Source organism: Herpailurus yagouaroundi, unplaced genomic scaffold (genome assembly GCF_014898765.1).
Source record: "Herpailurus yagouaroundi ecotype Mexico unplaced genomic scaffold, PumYag 189, whole genome shotgun sequence".
Taxonomy (NCBI): domain Eukaryota; kingdom Metazoa; phylum Chordata; class Mammalia; order Carnivora; family Felidae; genus Herpailurus; species Herpailurus yagouaroundi.
In genome coordinates this window covers 386,602-408,964 of record NW_024412420.1, presented here as the reverse complement: position 1 = coordinate 408,964, position 22,363 = coordinate 386,602, and the positions used below count along the sequence as shown (strand labels likewise).

Sequence of the window (22,363 nt, the reverse complement as noted above, 5' to 3'; positions counted from 1 at the left end):
ACTACTATACTCTCAGTATTTGCAGCACATTATGAAAACAGAAGTTTTAGACAATAATCCTCACTAGGACAATGGCTATCAATTTTGACTGCATAATAGGATCACATAAAGACCTTTTAAAAAAAAGAAAAGAAATACCTCTGTTCCGCTCCAAACCTAATAAATCAGAAACCATTGGAGTAATATAAGTCATTTTTGTTCACTGAAAATTTCTTTTGAAATCTAAATTTAATGCATTTTTGCTGATATGAACTCAATATCAGAAAAACTTTGAGAAAATAAGTATTATCTCTAAGAAATTGCTGTGAAATCCACACACTGAAAGCCAAACATATGATAAATGATGTAAACTACTCAAACCTAATTTACATGTCTACTTCTTTGGCCATGAGTCATTTTGGTTCTTTTGTTCTGTTGTCCATACAATTTTGACTTTGATGGATAGTGTAATTTAAAATACTACGGGGTGCCTGACTGGCTCAGTCGATAGAGCATGCAATTCTTCAGTCTCTGGGTTATGAGTTCAAGCTCCACGTTGGGCATAGAACTTACTTAAAAAAAAATATATATATATATATATGTATGTATGTGTGTATACATATATATGTATGTATGTGTGTATATATATATATGTATGTATGTATATATATATGCCAATAACCCAAAATCCTATTTAATGTAGATTCCCAATTTCTAGTCATTTCTGTACTGTGGTCATCATATTTTGCCATATAATGCCCATGCTATTATTTGCTTAATACGTTTATGTAAGTAACTTTATCATTTTAATTATATTTTATCATTTTTATGTAAATATTTTAAAAGTAAACTTTATATCACTATCTTTTTTTTTTTTTTTTTTTTTTTTATTTTTTTTTTTTGAAACAGAGAGAGACAGAGCACGAGCAGGGTAGGGACAGAGGGAGAGAGGGAGACACAGAATCTGAAGCAGGCTCCAGGCTCTGAGCTGTCAGTACAGAGCATGATGCAGGGCTCGAACTCACAGACCGCGAGATCATGACCTAAGCTGAAGTCGGACGCTTAACCGACTGAGCCACCCAGGCACCCCTATATCACTATCTTAACTAGAAAATCAGTGTCACACTCCAGAAATAGGTCAAATAAAAATAAATTCAGTGAAAATAAGATATAATATCAAATTCTAGCTAAATAGTGTTGCCCTTTAAAGACTAGTGTTAAAGCCTGTTCTCTGTTAAAAAGAGAAGTTATTAAATGTTATATCAGCAGATCAAGTATTAGATTAGCACATTAATGTGTTTTTTTTTTTTTTAGATGTTTATTTATTTTAAAAGAGAGAGCACAAGCAGGGCGGGAGTGCAGAGGGAGACCGAGAATCCCACTGACAGTGCAGAGCCTGACACCAGGCTCAATATCACAAACTGAGATCATGACCTGAGACAAAATCAAGAGGTGGACGCTTAACCGACTGAGCCGCCAAGGCACACTTAAACTGGGACCCTTTCCTTGAAGTAATCAGAGGAAGTGAGAGAGAATTGAAGAGGGAATAAAATTTTCACAGTGAGCTAGGGTTATTTAATACCCAAATTAATCTGGTATTTTTCCCATACTTTAGGAACGTTAATAATTGACAGAAGATGCTAACATTAGGATCTGTAGTAAAGAATGTGAATCTCTGGGGCACCTGGGTGGTTCAGTTGATTAAGCTTCCAACTCTTTGTTTTGGCTCAGATCATGATCTCATAGTTCGTGGGTTTGAGCCCTGCATTGGGCTCCACACTGACAGTGAAGAGCCTGCTTGGGATTCTCTCTTCCTCCCTCCCTCCCTCTCTCCCTCTCTGCCCCTCCCCTGCTTGCTCTCTCTCTCTCTCTCACTCTCTCTCTCAAAATAAATAAAACTTAAAATATGAATTTGTATACTTCTGAATTGTTTGAAGTTTTAAACAATTGCTGTTTTTAAAATTTTAACCCATAAAGTGAATTGGGCTGTAGAAACCTGGGTTTTATTCTCATTCTTCTTGCCACTCTGTTAAAGGCACTGAAATTTCTTCAGAACTGGCTTCTGAAGGATCTACAAATTGATGGTATTCACCTGGTTTATAGATCAAAGAGGAGAAAGCATATAATAAAATGTTGATACAGTGTCGCCCTGTTTGGGCTAAAATTAGAGATGCTATAATTGCATTAAAAGAAACTAAAGCACCCACTGTGCTATTGCTATGCTGTTACTTGGAGTTTGTCTTTTAAATTTGATGTGTTTTTTTTCTTGGGTTGCAATTATTTACTTTATAAGCAGTGCCTTCAGTGATCAATTTTATCTACTAAAATGCATGTCAGTGTTTACTGAATGCCACTTGAGTTCTTCTACCCATGCTCTTGTGTATCTCCTCAGATGCCTACGGGATCTTGTTTTACTGGTTAATTCCTTCAGTCTTTCTCTTTCCCCTCTCAGTTACAAATATCCTAATCTTCTAAAAACATTCACAATGCACATTCTCATAGCACCTTTCCTCCTGCTTCTCTGCAAGTCTTATGTTTCTGTTTTTCCATTACTAAACTTAGTAGAAAATAATTCTATGCAAGCAGTCTCTGCTTCTGGTACTGCAAAATCTCTTGATTTCTCTCTCATCATTCAGATTCAGTGTCCTTCTCAGATTCTTCCATTGCCTATTCTGTAAATATTGTTCTCTCATTGTTCTACATACAACATTTTCTTATGCTTTAGGAAGTCTCTTGAGCTCCAGAATTTTATATTTAGCCTCTTTTTCTGTCCTGAACACAAGACTCAAGTGTCTAGGTAACTCAAACAAGAATATCCCCAAATAAGCTCTTTCCCCAAATGATCCCATTAACTCACATACTTTACCTTATGAAAGTGTCAACTCCCATCTAGTTTTCTTCACCAGCACCTCAGGTTTTTCTTTGGAATTATCTTTGCCTCTTTTTCATGTAGTTGTCAATTTTTTTCACCTCCTACATACCCTAAGTCCATGTTCTCTCCATCTCCTTATTTCTGAATCTAGCTTTATGGTATAGTAGCTTATCATCTCTTGCCTTGAATTATTGTAGGAGTCTTCTAACTTGTGTCTCAATTTTCAGTTTCTGTCTCTAGTCCTTTCTGTAGTTTTAAAGCAAAAAATGGATTATAGTGTTCCCCTGTTTGAAACCCTCTCACAGGAAAATCCTGTGAATATAATGTTAAGTGAAAGAAAAAGAAACCATATGCTGTTTTTTAAATGTAATACATATTGGGGTGCCTGGGTGACTCAGTCAGTTAAGCTTCTGACTTTGGCTCAGGTCATCAGGTCATGATCTCGCAGTTCATGAGTTCCAGCCCTGCCTTGGGCTCTCTGCTGTCAGCATGGAACTTGCTTCAGATCCTTTGTTCCCCTCTGTCTCTGCCCTTCCCCTGCTTGCACTCTCACTTTCTCTCTCTCTCTCTCTCTCTCAAAAATAAATAAAATAAAAAACATTTTAATAATAAAAATAAAAAAATAAAATTTAATAACAACCAGAATGATAGTTCACATTTACTAAATGTCAGGCACTTTACATGTGTTGCTCATGTAATGTTTGCAATAACTCTAAGATAAATACGAATATTATCCTGATTTTTACTCCTGAAGAAACTGGAGCTTAGAAATTTACTTACTGTGAAAGGCCGAATAGCTGGTATGTCAGAGCACTCCCCTTAATTCTAACTATGTACTCCATGCTATTTATTTCTTACATATACATACGTTTTCAGTCACAAAAAAATAAAGGAAACATATCAAAGTGTCAACTAATGCTAAATGCTGGAATCTGAATACTTGTAATATTTTTGTTCATATTTTTCTAGATTTCCTACAGTAACAATATAATCTGTAATAATAAAAAGAGCAAATATTTAATTTTTTAATATCAAAAAAAATCTTCCATGGTTTTCAATTTTCAACAGAATAAACTCTAAATAATTTTATGTCAGGGCACCTGACTGGCTGGCTCAGTTGGTAGAGCATGTGACTCTTGATCTCAGGGTTATGCGTTTAAGCCCCACATTGGGCATGAGATTACTTCAAAAATATATGTATACAGGGGCGCCTGGGTGGCTCAGTTGGTTGGGCGTCCGACTTCAGCTCAGGTCACGATCTCACAGTTCGTGAGTTTGAGCCCCACGTCGGGCTCTGTGCTGAGACCTCAGAGCCTGGAGCCTGCTTCACATTCTGTGTCTCCCTCTCTCTCTGCCCCTTCCCTGCTCATGCTGTGTCTCTCTCTGTCTCAAAAATAAATAAACATTAAAAAAAAAAATTAAAAAAAAATACATGTATACATACATCACTCACTCACTCATTCATTCACTCACTTTGTGTTACAGAGTGCTTTGCAATACGTTCCCAGTCCACCTTACCAATACTATTTGTACACACCTCTTCCCCTTTGAAGAAATTAAAATTTAGCTATACGGTAAAATGTCCTTGGGGGGGCCTGGGTGGCTCAGTCGGTTGAGCGTCCTGCTTTGGCTCAGGTCATGATCTCGCTGCTTGTGAGTTCAAGCCTCGCGTTGGGCTCTGTGCTGACAGCTCAGAGCCTGGAGCCTGCCTCGGATTCTGTGTCTCCCTCTCTCTCTGCCCCTCTCCTGCTCATGCTCTCTCTCCCAAAAATAAAGTAAAACATTAAAAAATATTTTAAAAAATTGTATCTTCTCTATTAAAAAAATGTTTTTAATTGGTGGTAGCTAACTATAGGAGAATTAGAAGCAATAGATAATTTGGGGATTCATCTTATGCCTTAATCTCTGACTTCATGATTTTTAGGATGCCAGCCCTGTTGTAATTGAGCCATCATCTATTCTGAATGGAGGAAAACACTCATTTGGAACAGCAGTACACTCTATAGAGCAAAGTGAAGATAGAATCGGAGGTGGCAGCCTCAGTTATATGAACACCACAGAGGAGAGATTTTCAGACAACATTTCTACTGCATCTGAAGCCTCAGAAACCGCTGGCAGTGGTAAGTATGACTTGTTTCCCATAAAGTTTATTCAGGGTTACTTCTTAAAGAAGTATACTTTGTCAGAGAGTGTGCTTGGTAGGATATAATCAGGCTTCCATTCACAGAAATAAGTTTTGAGGTGGAGGGGGTGTTTTATTTTTTAATTTTTAAATTTCATTTAAATCCACATTAGTTAACATATAATGTAATAATGATTTCAGAAGTATAATTTAATGATTCATCACTTACATATAACACCCAGTGTTCATCCCAACAAGTGCTTCCTTTTTGTTGTTGTTGTTAAAGTTTATTTATTTCTGAGAAAGACAGAGACAGTGTGAATGGGGGGAGGGCAGAGAAAGAGGGAGAGAGAAAATCCCAAGCAAGCTCTGTTCTGTCAGCACAGAGCCCTATATGGGGCTCGAACTCACAAAACCATAAGATTATGACCTGAGCCGAAACCACGAGTTGGACACTCAACCAACTGAGCCACCCATGCACCCCTAACTAGTGCCCCGCTTAATGTGCATCACCCAGTAAGCCCATTCCCCCCACCCAACACCCATCCAGCAACCCATCCAATAAGTTTGCTCTCTGTATTTAAGGGTCTCTTACGGTTTGCCTCTCTCTTTTTATCTTATTTTTCCTTCCCTTTCTTTATGTTCATCTGTTTTGTTTCTTAAATTCCACATATGAGTGAAATCGTGATATTTATCTTTCTCTGACTGACTTATTTCATTTAGCATACTACACTCTAGTTCCATCCCCGTTGTTGCAATTTTTACAAATGGCAAGATTTCATTCTTTTTGATTGCCAGTATTCCATTGTGTATATATACACATCTTCTTTATCCATTTGTCATTCAAAGGACATTTGGGCTCTTTCCACAATTTGGCTATTGTTGATAGTGTTGCTATAAACATTGGGGTACATGTGCCCCTTTGGATTAGCATTTTTGTATCCTTTGGATATATCCCTAGTAGTGCAATTGCTAGGTTGTAGGGTAGTTCTATTTTAATTTTTTGAAGAGCCTCCATACTGCTTTCCAGAGTGGCTGCACCAATTTGCATTCCCACCACCAGTAAAAAAGTGTTCCCTTTCCTCTGCATTCTGACCAACATCCATTGTTTCCTGATTTCTTAATTTTAGCCAATATGATAGGTGTGAGGTGGTGTGAGGTATCTCACTGTGTTTTAATCTGTATCTCCCTGATGATGAATGATGTTGAGCATCTTTTCATGTACCTGTTAGCCATGTAGATGTCTTCTTTGGAAAAGTGTCTGTTCATGTCTTTTGCTCATTTCTTCACTGGATTTGTTTTTTGGGTGTTGAGTTTTATAAATTCTTTATAGATTTTGGATACTAACCCTTTATTCAATATGTCATTTGCAAATATCTTCTCCCATTACAAAGGTTGCCTTTTAGTTTTGCTGATTGTTTCCTTTGCTGTGCAGAAGTTTTTTATCTTGATGAGGTCCCAATAGTTCGTTTTTGCTTTTGTTTCCTTTGCCTCCAGAAACATACCTATTAAGAAGTTGTTGCAAGCTGATGTCAAAGAGGTTGTTGCCTGTTTTCTCCCCTGGAATTTTGATGGTCTCCTGTCTTAACGTATAGGTTTTTCATCAATTTTGGGTGTATTTTTGTGTATGGTGTAAGAAAGTGATCCATATTCATTCTTCGTCATGTCGCTGTCCAGTTTTCCCAGCACCATTTGCTAAAGAGACTGTCTTTTTCCCATTGGATATTCTTTCCTGCTTTGTCAAAGATTAGTTGACCATATATTTGTAGGTCCATTTCTGGGTTCTCTATTCTGTTCCATTGATCTATGTGTCTGTTTTTGTGCCAGTATCATACTGTCTTGATGATTACAGCTTTGTAATACATCTTAAAGTTCAGAATTGTGATTGTTTTTCCTTTTCCAGGATTGTTTTGGCTATTTGAGGTCTTTTCTGGTTCCGTACAAATTTTAGAATTGTTTGTTCTAGCTCTGTGAAGAATTCTGTGTTATTTTGATAGGGAATTCATTTAATATTTAGGTTGCTTTGGATAGTAACAATTTTAACAATATTTGTTCTTCCAATCCAGGAGCATGGAATGTTTTCCCATTTTTTGTGTGTCTTCAGTTTTTCATAAGCTTTCTATAGTTTTCAGCATATAGATCTTTTTTACCTCTTTGGTTAGGTTTATTCCTAGGTGTTGTATGGTTTTCGGTGCAATTGTAAATGGGATTGATTCCTTGATTTCTCTTTCTGCTGCTTCATTATTGGTGTATAGAAATGCCACATATTTCTGGCTGGGGGCACCTGGGTGGCTCAGTCGGTTGAGCATCCGACTTTGGCTCAGGTCACGATCTCACAGTTCGTGAGTTCGAGCACCGCGTTGGGCTCTGTGCACGATCTCACAGTTCGTGAGTTCGAGCACCGCGTTGGGCTCTGTGCTGACAGCTTGGAGCCTGGAGCCTGCTTCGGATTCTGTGTCTCCCTCTCTCTCTGCCCCTTCCCTGCTCATGCTCTGTGTCTCTCTGTCTCTCAAAAATGAATAAAGTTAAAAAAAAATGCCACATATTTCTGTATGTTGATTTTATATTCTGTGACTTTGCTGAATACATGTATCAGTTCTGGCAGTTCTTTGGTGGAGTCTTCTGGGTTTTCCACGTAGAGTATCATGTTGTCTGCGAAGAGTAAAAGTTTGACTTCTTCCTTGCCAATTCTTTTTTTTTTTTTTTTCAACGTTTGTTTATTTTTGGGACAGAGAGAGACAGAGCATGAACGGGGGAGGGGCAGAGAGAGAGGGAGACACAGAATCGGAATTGCCAATTCTTTTTGATGTCTGATTGCTGAGGCTGGGACTTCCAACACTATGTTGAACAATTGTGGTGAGAGTGGACGTCCCTGTCATGTTCCTGACCTTAGGAGGAAAGGTCTCAGTTTTTCCCCATTGAGGAAGCTATTAGCAGTGGGTCTTTCATATATGGCTTTTATGATCTTGAGGTATGTTCCTTTTATCCCTATTTTCTTGAGAGTTTTTTTTTATCAAGAAAAGATGCTGTATTTTGTCAAACAATTTTCTTGCATCTATTGAGAGGATTGTGTGGTTCTTATCTTTTTTGTATTACTTGTGAATATTGAACCAGCCCTGCAGCCCAGGAATAAATCCCACTTGATTGTGGTGAATAATTCTTTTAATGTATTGTTAGATTTGGTTTGCTAGTATCTTGTTGAGAATTTTTGTATCCATGGGGAAATCTTCTTTTGTGGGATCTTTGTCTGGTTTTGGAATCAAGGTAATGCTGGCCCATTCACAGAAATAAGTTTTGAATGAAATGGTCAATTATATTTCTTGAATTCATTAGTAGCTTTACAAAGAGAAGCTCTTCTATATTCTACTTCATTAATCTCTCAATTTGAAAATATATTCACTGATTAAGCCACTTCTCTCCATATTAAATTATTTTGTCAGGTGCCTGGGTGACTCAGTTGATAAAACGTAGGACCTCCACTCAGGTCACGATCTCACAGTTTGTGAGGTCAAGCCCCACATTGTGATACTCTTCAGATACTCTGCCCCCTTTCTCTGCCCTGTCCCCGCTCACTCTTTCTTTGTCTCTCTCACTCTTTCTCTCACTCTTTCTTTCTCTCTCTCTCTCTCTCTCTCAAAATAACTTAAAAAATATTTTGTTAATAAGTTTAGATTTAAGAAGACCATTTTTGAGAAAAGTCTAAATTTCCATCTCCAAGACTCTCTCTGCTTTCATTGGATTTAATGCATCCTCATACCAGATTCTACAGACATTTCAGGCCAGAACTGGGGGATTATTTTGTAAAACTATTGACAAAAGTCATAATGCTTCCCATAATCCCCCTCACTCCTTGGTACCTATCTGAAATTCAGTGTTTCTATACATTTGGAGGAAATGGCTTGATGTTTTTGTGGCCCAACTGAATTGAGTTGATCCCTGTTACTCTGCTGATAACAGTAGCAGGACTCTTAGACTTACTTTCTTGTTATTTCATCTTTGAGATCTTTTTTCCTTTCCATGGAGGGAGCATTCAAATTGGACAGAGCTAGCATCTTCTCTACAAAGTTCTTTGTAGAATCTACTCCTTGTTCCCCGTCATTATAGTGATCACTTAGCAGTCCTAGAAGTGCTCTCTCTCATGAGCCTTAACACCAAGATTATTTCTTAACCCTCTTAAGGTCCTTTTTGATATGTGCTCACTCTGACCTGTGCTATCCACAGGCTAAGCAGTGCCACAGATAAGAGATTTAAAGTGATTGATGGCTAGAATGTTTACCCTAGATTAGCCTATAGTTTAGAGTTGAAATACCTTAAAATACCATTGAGGTTCACAACTCTAGGTCATCATTAATCATTTTTCTGTGTGCATCTTTCTTTTGTAACCTGTATGTCTTCCTTTGAAATAAGTTTATTAGGAAACCATTCCTTCCCCCCTGGTACTCTTCTGTTCTTGTTTTAGCTCCTTCCCTTTGGTTTAGAGACTTCTCCTCCTCCCCCTACCCCCATCCCTACCCGTTACCCCTTCTTCTTCCCCTCTTTTCCTCCCCCCCCCTTTTTTTTTAATACTTCTTCTTCTTATCACCATTATCTACTAAGAACATTTGGAATGTGTTTATAGGTGGAAGAGAAGAATTAAAGGTGACTGTGTGAGAGCCCAGCTATTTGGCCATACTTCTTTTCCTGTCAAAGGATGTGTAATTCTTGTGACTTACTAGATATTTTAGGAGGTTGGCCAAATGTCCATTTGGTAACAGTTTTTAAAGCTTTTCTTCCACCTAGTGTTATGCTAGGTGTTTTCCAGAAAGAATACATGTATATTTCCTATCTTCTACAGAGTTATCAGAATATTATACTGTACTGACTGACATGCCAACACAAAAATAGCATAATACATGGACACTGAGTTCATATCTTCAAGCCTATGTATAATAACTAAAGAGATTCCATCCTCTTTTCCCTTACAGGCTTTCTGTATTCTGCCACACCAGGGGCAGATATGTGCTTTGCTCGACAGCATAACACTTCTGACAACAACAACCAATGTTTGCTAGGAGCCAATGGGAACATTTTGTTGCATCTCAGTCCTCAGAAACCAGGGGCTATTGATAACCAGCCATTAGTGACTCAAGAACCAGTAAAGGTAAGTGATTTGACATCTACTTAAAATAATTCTCTTTCAAGTGGCAAATAAATTCCTTTCTAGAGGTTTTAACACTAGCACAACATTCATACATTCATGATTCACTTAATTAACCTGGTGTAGATGGATATAGTACACATCTGTGAGAATATTTTATGATTTAGAGAATATTTTATGATATAGAAGCAGTAGTAATCTTTAAAAGTATTCTTGGGGCGCCTGGGTGTCTCAGCCGGTTAAGAGTCTGACTTTGGCTCAGGTCATGATCTTGCAGTTTGTGAGTTTGAGCCCTGCATCAGGCTCTGTGCTGACAGCTCAGAGCCTGGAGCCTGCTTTGGATTCTGTCTCCTTCTCTCTCTGCCCCTCCCCACTTGTGCTCTGTCTCTCTGTCTCTCAAAAATAAATAAATGTAAAAAAAAAAAAAAATTCTTAGGACAGCTACTGTGAAAATGTAGTTTTATGTGTATGTGGAATTTTTTTTTCCTAAAATAATATTTTATACTGTGTTTGAAAGAAATCTGTGAAAACCAGTCTTATTTCCAGATGCTCTAATGATTTTTCAAATAATTTGCCTTGAATATCTTCCTTAAATAATTTATTTTGAAAGTTAAAAATAAAAATCTCTTATAGAAAATTCATTTTTTTTCCAGTAACATAAAACTGAGTCTTGACATATGTGTTTGTTTTCCTGTGTCTAGGTTATGTTAAAACACAAGACTCTGTAAATACTAAAAATACTAAAAGTCAACATTTGTGTTCCATTCTTTCTAAGGCTACATCGTTAACACTAGAAGGAGGACGATTAAAACGAACCCCACAGCTGATCCACGGAAGAGATTATGAAATGGTTCCAGAACCTGTGTGGAGAGCACTTTATCACTGGTATGGAGCAAACCTGGCCCTTCCTAGACCTGTAAGTATAACTAATAGTGCTTTATCTAAGGAACAGTCCTAGTTTGGGTCTTCTGTTACTTTTCTATATGAATTTCACTATCCACAAATTAGTTCTTACCTGTGACAGCAGAATACTCAGTACCTGTAAATTAGTTGAACAAAATTTATGTTCCTTTTACATGTATTCATTCATTTGTTCAGACATTTACTGAGCACTGTATTAGGTACCAGCTCTTCAGTGATGTGTTTATGGGAGTGTGTGGCTACATGGAGTGGAGAGAATAGTCACTGAATTAAGTAAAGTCAAGGCTATTATGAGGCTAGGCTATTAAATAAGTCATCCACATAAACACAGACTTTAGGATAATGCAGGACTTAGGCTGAGCAGAAGTCTGAAAGCCGGTGCCAAAAAGTTCAGTGAATATAGAGGAAGTGGTGTAGTAGTTACTTCTGAAACTGTGATTTGCATTAACCACACAGGCATCCAGTTAGGGAGTGATTCTTCCCATAGCTGTTGGTGGATTTTTGTGTTTTGTCTTTTTGAAGGAAGGACACAAAAATGATCACAACAAATGATAACAGGAATTCAAGGCTTGTGAATGCTGATTGTTGCCATTACTAGGATGAGTCATTCAGAGCATAAATAAAATGTTCTAAAATAATTTAAAAGACTTGAAGTATATAATACCAAAATATTAATGAGTTTACTATACAACATCTGTTGTGCTTATACAGTAAACAACAGGACTCATTACCCTGAATACTTTGCATTGTCAATGCAGTAAAATACTTTGTAAAAAGGTTCTTTTTATAGATCAAGAAACACTCTCCTTCATACAATGTCTGAGATAGAACTTTCTTTTTTTAAGCGTTTATTTATTTATTTTGAGAGAGAGCGTGTGTGAGCAGGGGGCGGGCAGAAAGACAGGAAGAGAGAGAGAGTCCCAAGCTGACAGCATGGAGTCCAGTGCGTGGCTCAATACCACAAACCATGTGGTCATGACCTGAGCCGAAATCAGCAGTTGGACACTTAACCGACTGAGCCACCACGGCAGCCCCAAGATAGAACTTGCCCCAAGATAGAACTTTCTTATACTAGGAAAGTTTGCATGGATGAGATACAGTTACTTAGATCACTTCTAAAAAGAGTAAAATCTGCTATAAAGCTCTAGTGTATAATTTTGATGTTGATTTTGAGTTATTAATAATTATGTTTATTAAAAATTGTGTTTAAGTTGGAATCAGGAATTTAGTATTGTGTTTCTTGGCTCCAAAAGTTTCCTACTGTATTTGTCATCAGGACCCCTAGACAGATACATATAAATATGAATATACATAGATATATATACTATATGTACTTTATTCTTTATATTCTTTTTTTTTTTTTTTTTAATTTTTTTTCAACGTTTATTTATTTTTGGGACAGAGAGAGACAGAGCATGAATGGGGGAGGGGCAGAGAGAGAGGGAGACACAGAATCGGAAACAGGCTCCAGGCTCTGAGCCGTCAGCCCAGAGCCTGACGCGGGGCTCGAACTCACGGACCGCGAGATCGTGACCTGGCTGAAGTCGGATGCTTAACCGACTGCACCACCCAGGCGCCCCTATATTCTTTATATATACTTTATTTATTGGGAGGTGGGGTCGTCCTTCAGTTAGTCACTTAATTTCTGGGACTTTCCTGCTGTATCTTAAAAAAATTTTTTTTAATGTTTTTATTCATTTTTGAGAGACAGATCCAGAGCACTAACAGGGGAGGCACAGAGAGAGGGAGACAGAATCTGAAGCAGGCTCCAGGCTCTGAGCTATCAGCACAGAGCCCAACTCGGTTGAACCCACGAACCTTGAGATCATGACCTGAGCCAAAGTTGGACACTTAACTGACTGAGCCACCCAGGCACCCCTTAATTTCTGGGACTTTCCTGCTGTATCTTAATATTCTATATCTACAGGGAAAACATTGTTGATAATTATGTTTGACACATATATACTTTGATGTTTTGGAGGCTGCCTAGATTTGGATTACCAGCGTTCCAATCTCTAAATCCCAGTGTCCTCCTCTGTAAAATGAAGATAACAATATCTACTTCATTAGAGTTTTGATAATTAAATAATATGTATGATTAGGACAGCATCTGATTTATAGTAAGTGGTCAGTAAATATTGACTATTGCTAATATTATCATCATCATCATTATAATTATTAAATGAGTTTTTCAGAGCCCCATGCAAGGTCATGTGTTTACATTGAGGTCAGACAAATATTAAAGTAATTTTACTAGATCAAAGCTGCATTTACTGGCTTAATAGTATTTTTTTAATCTCTAAATTTGCCTGCTTACAGGAAAAAGTGCTGTAAAAAAATTTAAATGTGGTGTTTTCACGTAGAGAATACTAAATGTATTGCCATGGCAAGGTTAAAAATTAATGTTTTTCACCTTCATACTTATATAAGTCATACTATTTATTTAAATAATATCTTTGGGGCACCTAGGTGACTCAGTCAGTTGAGCGTCTGACTCTTGATTTCAGCTCAGGTCATGATTTCACAGTTGTGAGATCGAGCCCGACATTGGGCTCTGCACTGAGTGTGGAGCCTGCTTAAGATTCTCTGTCTCTCTTTCTCTGTCTCTCTCTCTCCTCACCCCCCCCACCCACTCTGCCCTTCTCCCCTGCTGTGCTCACTCTTTCTGTCTCTAAATAAAATGCAAATTATTAAAGTATATAGATACATATACACACCAAGGGGGCACCTGGGTGGCTCAGTCAGTTGAACGTCTGACTTCAGCTCAGATCATGATCTCATGGTTTGGGAGTTCCAGCCTCATGTTTACTCTCTGTTGACAGTGTGTACCCCACTTCAGATCCTCTCTCTCCCCCTCTCTCTGCACCTTCTCTGTTCATGCTCACTCTCTCTCAAAAATAAATAAAAATATTTTTAAAAAATATTTAATTTTGTACATGCTCAGTGATAAGTGACACACACACAAAAAAAAGAAATAAAAATAATGCCAAATCCTACTACTTAAAAGATAACCACTATTAACATTTTGGTGTGTATCTTTCTAAGCAGTGTGCATTCCTCTGTGCCTACTCATACGTATACATATGTAAGTAGATATGTGTGGGTAATTTTATGAAATTGAATCATCTTATACCTGATATTTTCTGACCTGCTATTTTCAATCTAACATAGATGCTGTGGATATCATTCTAGGTCAGTAAATCTAGATCTGTACCATTATTTTCAGTAATTGCATAGTGTTCCTTTATATACTTTGCATACATATACACTTGCATATGTACATAAATCATAATTTATTAACCAATCACCTACTGATAGGCATTTAGTTTGCCTCTAGCACCTAATTGTTAAAAAAAATTTCTGGAAAAAAAAATTTCTGGCGAGCGTTTTCTTTCCCAACATGGTGTGGTGATCTCTTTATGGTAAATTCCCGCAAATGGAATTGCATCTGTTGTTTGCAGTTGTCACTGAAGTTAAGAAGTTCTGGGGCGCCTGGGTGGCGCAGTCGGTTAAGCGTCCGACTTCAGCCAGGTCATGATCTCGCGGTCCGTGAGTTCGAGCCCCGCATCAGGCTCTGGGCTGATGGCTCAGAGCCTGGAGCCTGTTTCCGATTCTGTGTCTCCCTCTCTCTCTGCCCCTCCCTTGTTCATGCTCTGTCTCTCTCTGTCCCAAAAATAAATAAACGTTGAAAAAAAATAAAATAAAATTTAAAATTTAAAGAAGTTCAAAGACAAGAATAATTAAAATGTAGGGGCGCCTGGATGGCTCAGTCAGTTGAGCGACCGACTTCGGCTCAGGTCATGATCTCACAGCTCGTGAGTTCGAGCCCCGCGTCGGGCTCTGTGCTGACAGCTCAGAGCCTGGAACCTGCTTCAGATTCTGTGTCTCCCTCTCTCTCTGCCCCTAACCCACTTGCATTCCATCTCTGTCTCTCTCAAAAATAAATAAATGTTAAAAAAATTAAAAAAAAAAGAATAATTAAAATGTAAATAAATGTGTTTTGTATGTTTGTACATAAGAATTTGTTAATTTGTAATTTGCTCACGAAAGCACTTTTATCTTGGCAAGCAAGGTGGGCATTATAAAAACTACTTCATTATCAGTTCAGATTCTGCCAAAGGTATGTTTTTATATAGCTTTACAACTACAGATACTGTTATTATTTTTTTTATTTAAGTAATCTCTCCCTACCCCGAGACCAAGGGGTAACATGTTCCTCTGAGCCAGGCAGGTGCCCCAGATACTGAATTATTAATTTTTCCTCAAATCATGTAAAACTGAAACCATAAGAATGATGGTTGGTTTTGTAGCTGTCAGTGCCTGTTTAGAAGTGGACAGACTTCGGGGCGCCTGGGTGGCGCAGTCGGTTAAGCGTCCGACTTCAGCCAGGTCACGATCTCGCGCTCCGTGAGTTCGAGCCCCGCGTCAGGCTCTGGGCTGATGGCTCGGAGCCTGGAGCCTGTTTCCGATTCTGTGTCTCCCTCTCTCTCTGCCCCTCGCCCGTTCATGCTCTGTCTCTCTCTGTCCCAAAAATAATAAACGTTAGAAGTGGACAGACTTCTTCTAGCAGTCTTAGAGGAGAATACCAAGGAGAGAGTTACTGCTTATCATTTAAGTAGGATTTGAAAAACCTCCCAAGTGGAGCTTTTCGAGTGCCATACTATAGCCTGTCAGAATTTTAAGAAAAAGTACTAAAAGTGTGGTTTGTATCATTGTTTTTATCTGGTTCTTTACTGCCCCCTCTTGGTGTTAAAAAATGCTCTATTGCAGAAAACACTGGTTACTAGGGCAGAGGGAAATAAAATAAAGCCTGATCACTGGAGACTGTTAAACATTATGTAGGATTTTATGTTTTAAAGAGTGTTAATTCTGCTATCCTTTTGGAATACTAATTTGATAATGTTCAACTCTTAAAATTCATAGAGCAATATTTTTATAATGAAATGTTTTCCTGTATCTTTGGGCTGGCAAACACATTATTGCAGGGGATTACTGAGAAATTCTGTTTCTTTTTTTTTTTTTTAAGGTTTATTTATTTTGAGAGAGAGAGAGTACAAGCGAGGGAAGGGCAGAGAGAACGAGAGAGAGAGAATCCCAAGCAGGTTTCATGCTGTCAGCACGGAGCCTGATACTGGGCTTGATCCCACAAACCGTAAGATCCTGACCTGAGCCAAAATCAGGAGTCAGATGTTTAACCGACTGAGCCACCCAGGTGCCCCAGAAAAATCCTGTTTCAACAACATAAGTCTTAGTTTTGTACATCCAATGTAGTTGTTTTAATCATAGACAAAAATACACTGAACAAACCAGTTACACAGTAGAACATAGATAGCAAATTTTTTTTAAAGGTTTTTTTTTTTCTTTTTTTTTTTTCAGAGAGCAGGGAAGGGACAGAGGAGGGAGAGAATCCCAAGCAGGCACAGAGCCTGATATGGGTGGGGCCTGTTCTCATAAATGGTGAGATCATGACTTGAGCCAAAATCAAGCCAGTCACCCAACCAACTGGGCCACCCAGGTGCCCCTAGATAGCAAATTTTTATATGAAAACATTTTTATCCTAAGTAATATAATAAATAAAAATTGAAGCAAATTTATTATATTCTTTATTGAAGAAATAAGGTGTTTTCAAATGATGTCCAATGATAAGGTTTTATGAGAGAAGCACATTCATAGGTTTCTGAGAATATTGTAAAATAAATGTTCATACATTTCGGAGAATATCTTACGAGAGAAGTACGTTCATACACTTCTAAGAAAATTGCTACGCTTTGGCAAAAGGACTTGTAGTTAATGATACGACCTTCCATATTTTTTGACTTATACCTCTAGTCCTAGGAATTTGTCCGTGGAGCTCCTGGGTGGCTCTGTCGGTTAAGCATCCAATTCTTGATTTCAGTTCAGGTAATGATCTTGTGGTTCGTGGGTTCGAGCCCCACACCAAGCTCTGCGCTGACATTAGGGAGCCTACTTGGGATTCTCTCTCTCCCACACTCTCTCTGCCCTTCCCTTGTTCGCTCTAAATACATACATACATACATCTCAGAAATTAGATAAAAATGACAAATTTTGTTTCTTCTTTTATAGTGATCACATTATATCTTTTATGACAACAGGTAATCAAGAATAGCAAGACAGAAATCCCAGAGCTAGAGTTATTTCCTCGATATCTTCTCTTCCTAAGACAGCAGCCTGCCACTCGGACACAGCAGTCTAACATCTGGGTGAATATGGGTATGATGAGCCTGAGAATGTTTCCTCAGCATTTACCAAGAGGTAACTTAAGAATGCAGCAAGAATACCATGCATTTGTTGAAACAAACAAACAAACAAACAAAACCCAAGTTGCTCGAAGTCTGGTGCCACTGTACTAATACACATTCCCATCTGCTTTCATTCAGAATCAGTAAATCATCAATGGGGCTTAGATCTATGGTCATGCGCAAGACTAGATGGGGTAGTGGCAAAATCTCAGCAGCAAACTGAGAAGAGTTGTTTCTTTTTCTGGCTAGTCAACATACAAAGAAAATAAATAGAAATATATTTCATATACTTTTTTTCTTTGAAAACTATCCATTGTAAATTATTTCCTTGACCTAAGGTAAAATCTGTCAGTCTGGACTGACTGACTAATCTTTTCACCTCCACTCAAATATCTGAAAGTAATTTCTTTTGCAATATCATATTTTTGTTTGTTGATTGGTGTTTTGGGGGACTTTTTTGAGAAAACATGATACATTTCTCATGCTTGGCCCACAGAGCCTTTATAAGAAGACAGATAATATATATAAAATGAAGGATATATTTTTGAAAACTAAAATGATACATTGGCTTTGAAAAACATCAAGCCTATCAAAATGACATAAAAGTTCCCATTTTGATGTATTACATACAAAAAGTTCTCCCTTGATTTCTCTGTTATGTTAAATTTTATTGACAGGCAGGACTTGCCTTGTGCTTTTACTTTGCAAATATTTGACATTGTTCTTCAGCAGAAGTAATGAGTTCATCCATTTACACAAAATCTCAGACTTTGTGTTAATAATGCCACAATGTTATTATAATTAATATAACTTAGTATGTAAGAACCCAAACCAACTCTGTAATCACTATCATCCCTCCCTTGAAATTAAATAGAATTAGTTTTATGCCTTTCTTTTTTTTTTTTTTTTTTTAATTTTTTTTTCAACGTTTATTTATTTTTGGGACAGAAAGAGACAGAGCATGAACAGGGGAGGGGCAGAGAGAGGGAGACATAGAATCGGAAACAGGCTCCAGGCTCTGAGCCATCAGCCCAGAGCCTGACGCGGGGCTCGAACTCACGGACCGCGAGATCATGACCTGGCTGAAGCCGGACGCTTAACCGACTGCGCCACCCAGGCGCCCCCGTTTTATGCCTTTCTTAAAGGTTATATTCAAATTATATATGGAGATTCTTACACATATTGTTTGGTAAGAATTATAGCAAAGCATTGGCTTCTACCTAACCAAATTTTGTTTTTGGGGAAAATGTCAAAATCAAGGAACAGTGAAATAGAATCACTGTGAAACATTCTTGATTTAATTTTCCATTGAATAAAAGTATTTGCCTTGCTTCCATGGCACCCTAGCATATATTTTTTTCAATTCTCTTTGAAAGATAACATGAGAGGAAAAATGTGTTGTTGTGCTTTTAGTAAGTATTCTTTGTAACTCTTGTGCTGATCCTAGATTTTTGCTGCTTCTGTAAATTCCACTAGATTTGTTGGTGCTATTCAAAAACACAAAAGTATGTGTAATAAGTGGCTGCCTGCTTAATGAGCTATGCTATAAAAACTGTCTAGAATTCAAATAAATTTCTTATGTGGCTTAAGACCATAGAAATTGACTTGGACACTACACTTGCAAATGCTTTTGAATCCTAGAACTGGGTAGTTATTGCTCTAAATTTATTCTTAATTTGAAATTTTTATTCCTTACTAATTAGTTCTGAAATCAATCATTAATCATTTTGAAGTTTGTAAAAAAGATGCTTTCTTGCTGTAATCTTATAACTAATCCTCTGATGTATAATTGGAGAAATTTGCTCTATTACTTTCTGTTAGGAATTATTCTTTGCTCACTGATGATTGTAAAAGATTTGCTATGCTGTGTGTTTAAAATTGATCATGGTTGGATTTTGTTCTGCTGTAACATAGTTTTCATCTTTCTTCTTACTCAATGTATTAAGGGTTATTTACTAGGCTCTTTTACTCCTTTTGAAGTGATAAATGTACAAACCATGTTTAAAGCCTTCAATGTAGCCTTTTTGACAGAGAAAGCTACAGAGGCCTTTGTTTCTTATATGATTTTTGAACCTATTGTAGGTGAGTGAATTCTTTTTGGAAGTTCTTTAAAAAGTGGATGATACCAATACTTTTTTCTCTGCTTTGTTTAGTAGATGAAGACTTACATGCATTTAATAAGGGGAAAAAAGCTAAGTCTCCATTGAATGGGTAGAAAATTGCCTGGCATGTATACTTGTACCCTAGGTGGATTATATTGATATGCTAAGGGTTTTTTTGTTTTGTTTTGGGTTGTTCAGTAAACTATAACATGCTATATAGCTAGAGAGGACCATTTTAAGCTACAACTCTTGCCTGGGTTTTTGGCTGAAAAATTAACCAGGGTTTAGTAGATTGTTTTAGCAAACGATTTTTGACTTCCATAATCCCTTGTCATTTTATCCACCTTCTCTTTTGAAGTATGTGGTTAAACTTGATATATTCTTTCTTTACTTTTCACTCTTTTCCCTTGCTGCCATTGTTTTTGTTTCTTGAGCCCTCTAGGAATTAAAGATCATGTCTGCTATCTTCCTACTGGGCAGGCAGGCCATACGGTTTTCCTCCTACCTTTTCAGCAGGGCGATTTTTTTTTTTTTTTTTTTTATTCACAGGAAGGTTCTTGATTTCACTTTTAACTCCACTTGGTAGAGTGTATGCCTACTTAGAATTCTAAACAAAAGTTTCTTATGTAATTGTACTAATGTGCCAGGTTATCAGGGCACTTAATGACTGAGAATGATAGGGTTAGTAATTCACAGATAGTTTATTTTAAGAAAGTGGGTCAGGGGGTGCCTGGGTGGCTCAGTCAGTTAAGCATTTAACTCTTAATCTTGACTCAGGTCATGATCTCACAGTTTGTGGGATTGAGCCCCACGTCAGGCTCTGTCCACCCTGACAATGTGGAGCCTGCTTGGGATTCTCTCTCTCCCTCTGTCCTTCCCTCAGTTACGCTCTCTTGCTCTCTTTCTCAAAATAAATAAACTTTAAAAAAAGGGAGAAAGTGGGTCAGGTTGCTAAATAACAAAAATTCAACCAAGGAAATTTTAAAGATCTAATTGGCTTCATTAATCAATTTATGAATTTGGCAGCATCCCGTCTAGCAAGTAGTAGGGAGCTCCCAAGGGCTTACAGAAAAGGAAAGGTTTTTAAAGGTAGAGAGGGAGTGGAAAAAGGGAAACTATTAGCAAAGATTCCACTGTTTTAGGCAAGGTCTCCCTCTTAAGGGGAATGGTAGGAGTCTATCAGTAAATTTCCTAGTACTGACAAAGAAATTCCTATGTTGACTGGTTAAAGGTTACATTTCTGGGGGTTTGAAACTGCAATTAGGTTAGGTTTTAAGTCCTGGTTTATTGACTTAAGGCTTTAACCTAAGTGATGCCATTTTGGGCCAGTGGTTTTCTTTTCAATGAATCCAGTTAACTGTGGAATTCAAATCCAGTCCCATATTATCTTCCCCATTCTTACACTGAATTTTGGTTTTGCTATTGCATCATGTAACCCTGCCGAGGACAGCCAAGATACCAGGGTCAATTGTTGATACATGCCACCTTTCTTGGGATCCAAATACTACCTGTTAATTTGGGCCTCTGATTTTGTTGCTCTTCCTTTCAAAGTTAAGACTGACTTTAAACTTACTTTAACACAGTTGGTCCCCTGTCTTCATTTTACAGCTTTATTTTAAAGCTTCTTCTTTTTTTTTTAATGTTAATTTATTTTTGACAGAGACAGTGTGAATGGGGGAGGGGCAGACAGAGGGAGACACAGAATCTGAAGCAGGCTCCAGACTCCAAGCTGTCAGCACAGAGGCTGACGTGGGGCTCGAACCCACAAACCACGAGATCATGACCTGAGCCGAAGTCAGATGCTTAACGAAGACACCCAGGCACCCCTAAAGCTTCTTAATTTTTAAAATTATTAAAGCTATAATTCTCATTTCTCATCATTATTTTCTGAAATAGTCATTGCTGATCAGGGAGCTCTTTTTTATATCTGCCGTTTTCCTTATCATGATTACTATGACCATAGGAAATGTACCTTCTCCAAATGCGCCCTTAAAGCGGGTCTTAGCCTATACAGGCTGTTTTAGTCGAATGCAGACCATCAAGGAAATTCATGAATATCTATCTCAGAGGCTACGCATCAAAGAGGAAGATATGCGTCTGTGGCTGTACAACAGTGAGGTAAGTCATCTCCTGTTGTAAGTTAATTTATATACACATGTTGAAAAGAATCAAATGGTACAAAAGTATATAGTGAAAATTCTTTGTTCCCAACCTCTGACCTCTATCTCCCACTTTCCTCAGAGGCAGTGCTATTAAATGCTTATATGTTCTTCCTAATATATGCAGTGTTTTTTCAGATTATACTTTGAAATTGGATCATAAATAGTTTTAACCAGTTCTGTATTCCATTGTTCCCTCTTTGTAACATCCTCCTATGATCACCATTGAGAGACAGTATGGTATAATAGTGAATAGCACGATTCCTGGAACCACACTGCCGGGGTTAATCTTGTCGCTGCCACTTTAGCTGTATAACCCAGAGCAAGTTACTTAACTGTCTCAATTTTCTCATGAGTAAACAGGCAAAATAATAGATCTCGCTTAGAATTAAATGACTTAACTTTGTGAGCACTTTAAATAGGGCGAGCACAAACAAAAACGTGTAGTTGTCCTGTATGATTTTATATTTTGGTTCTTTTTTTTAAATATTTATTTTTGAGAGAGACAAAGAGGACACGAGCGGGGAGGGGCAGAGAGAGAGAGGGAGACACAGAATCCAAAGCAAGCTTCAGGCTCTGAGCTGTCAGCACAGAGCCCAACACAGGCTCGAACTCACAAGCTGTGAGATCATGACCTGAGCCAGAGAGACAGAGAGAGACAGAGAGGACATGAGAGGGGAGGGGCAGAGAGAGAGAGAGGGAGACACAGAATCCAAAGCAGGCTCCAGACTCTGAGCTGTCAGCACAGAGCCCAACACAGGCTCGAGCTCATAAGCCATGAGATCATGACCTGAGCCAAAATCAGATGCTT

General features: G+C 37.9%; 1 protein-coding gene across 2 annotated transcripts in view; it reads left to right on the top strand.

The window, feature by feature from the left end:
• The window catches only part of USP32 (ubiquitin specific peptidase 32), a 246,595-nt gene that overhangs the window by 185,595 nt on the left and 38,637 nt on the right, over positions 1 to 22,363 (top strand). Inside the window, exons 13-17 of one of the 2 annotated variants that reach the window (XM_040496917.1) lie at positions 4,776 to 4,971; positions 9,938 to 10,113; positions 10,886 to 11,026; positions 17,145 to 17,262; positions 21,357 to 21,511. In XM_040496917.1, the coding sequence (XP_040352851.1) occupies positions 4,776 to 4,971; positions 9,938 to 10,113; positions 10,886 to 11,026; positions 17,145 to 17,262; positions 21,357 to 21,511 (786 nt within the window). Of the gene's footprint in view, positions 1 to 4,775; positions 4,972 to 9,937; positions 10,114 to 10,885; positions 11,027 to 17,144; positions 17,305 to 21,356; positions 21,512 to 22,363 lie in introns of both variants that reach the window. The other variant, XM_040496916.1, reaches the window with a different exon arrangement.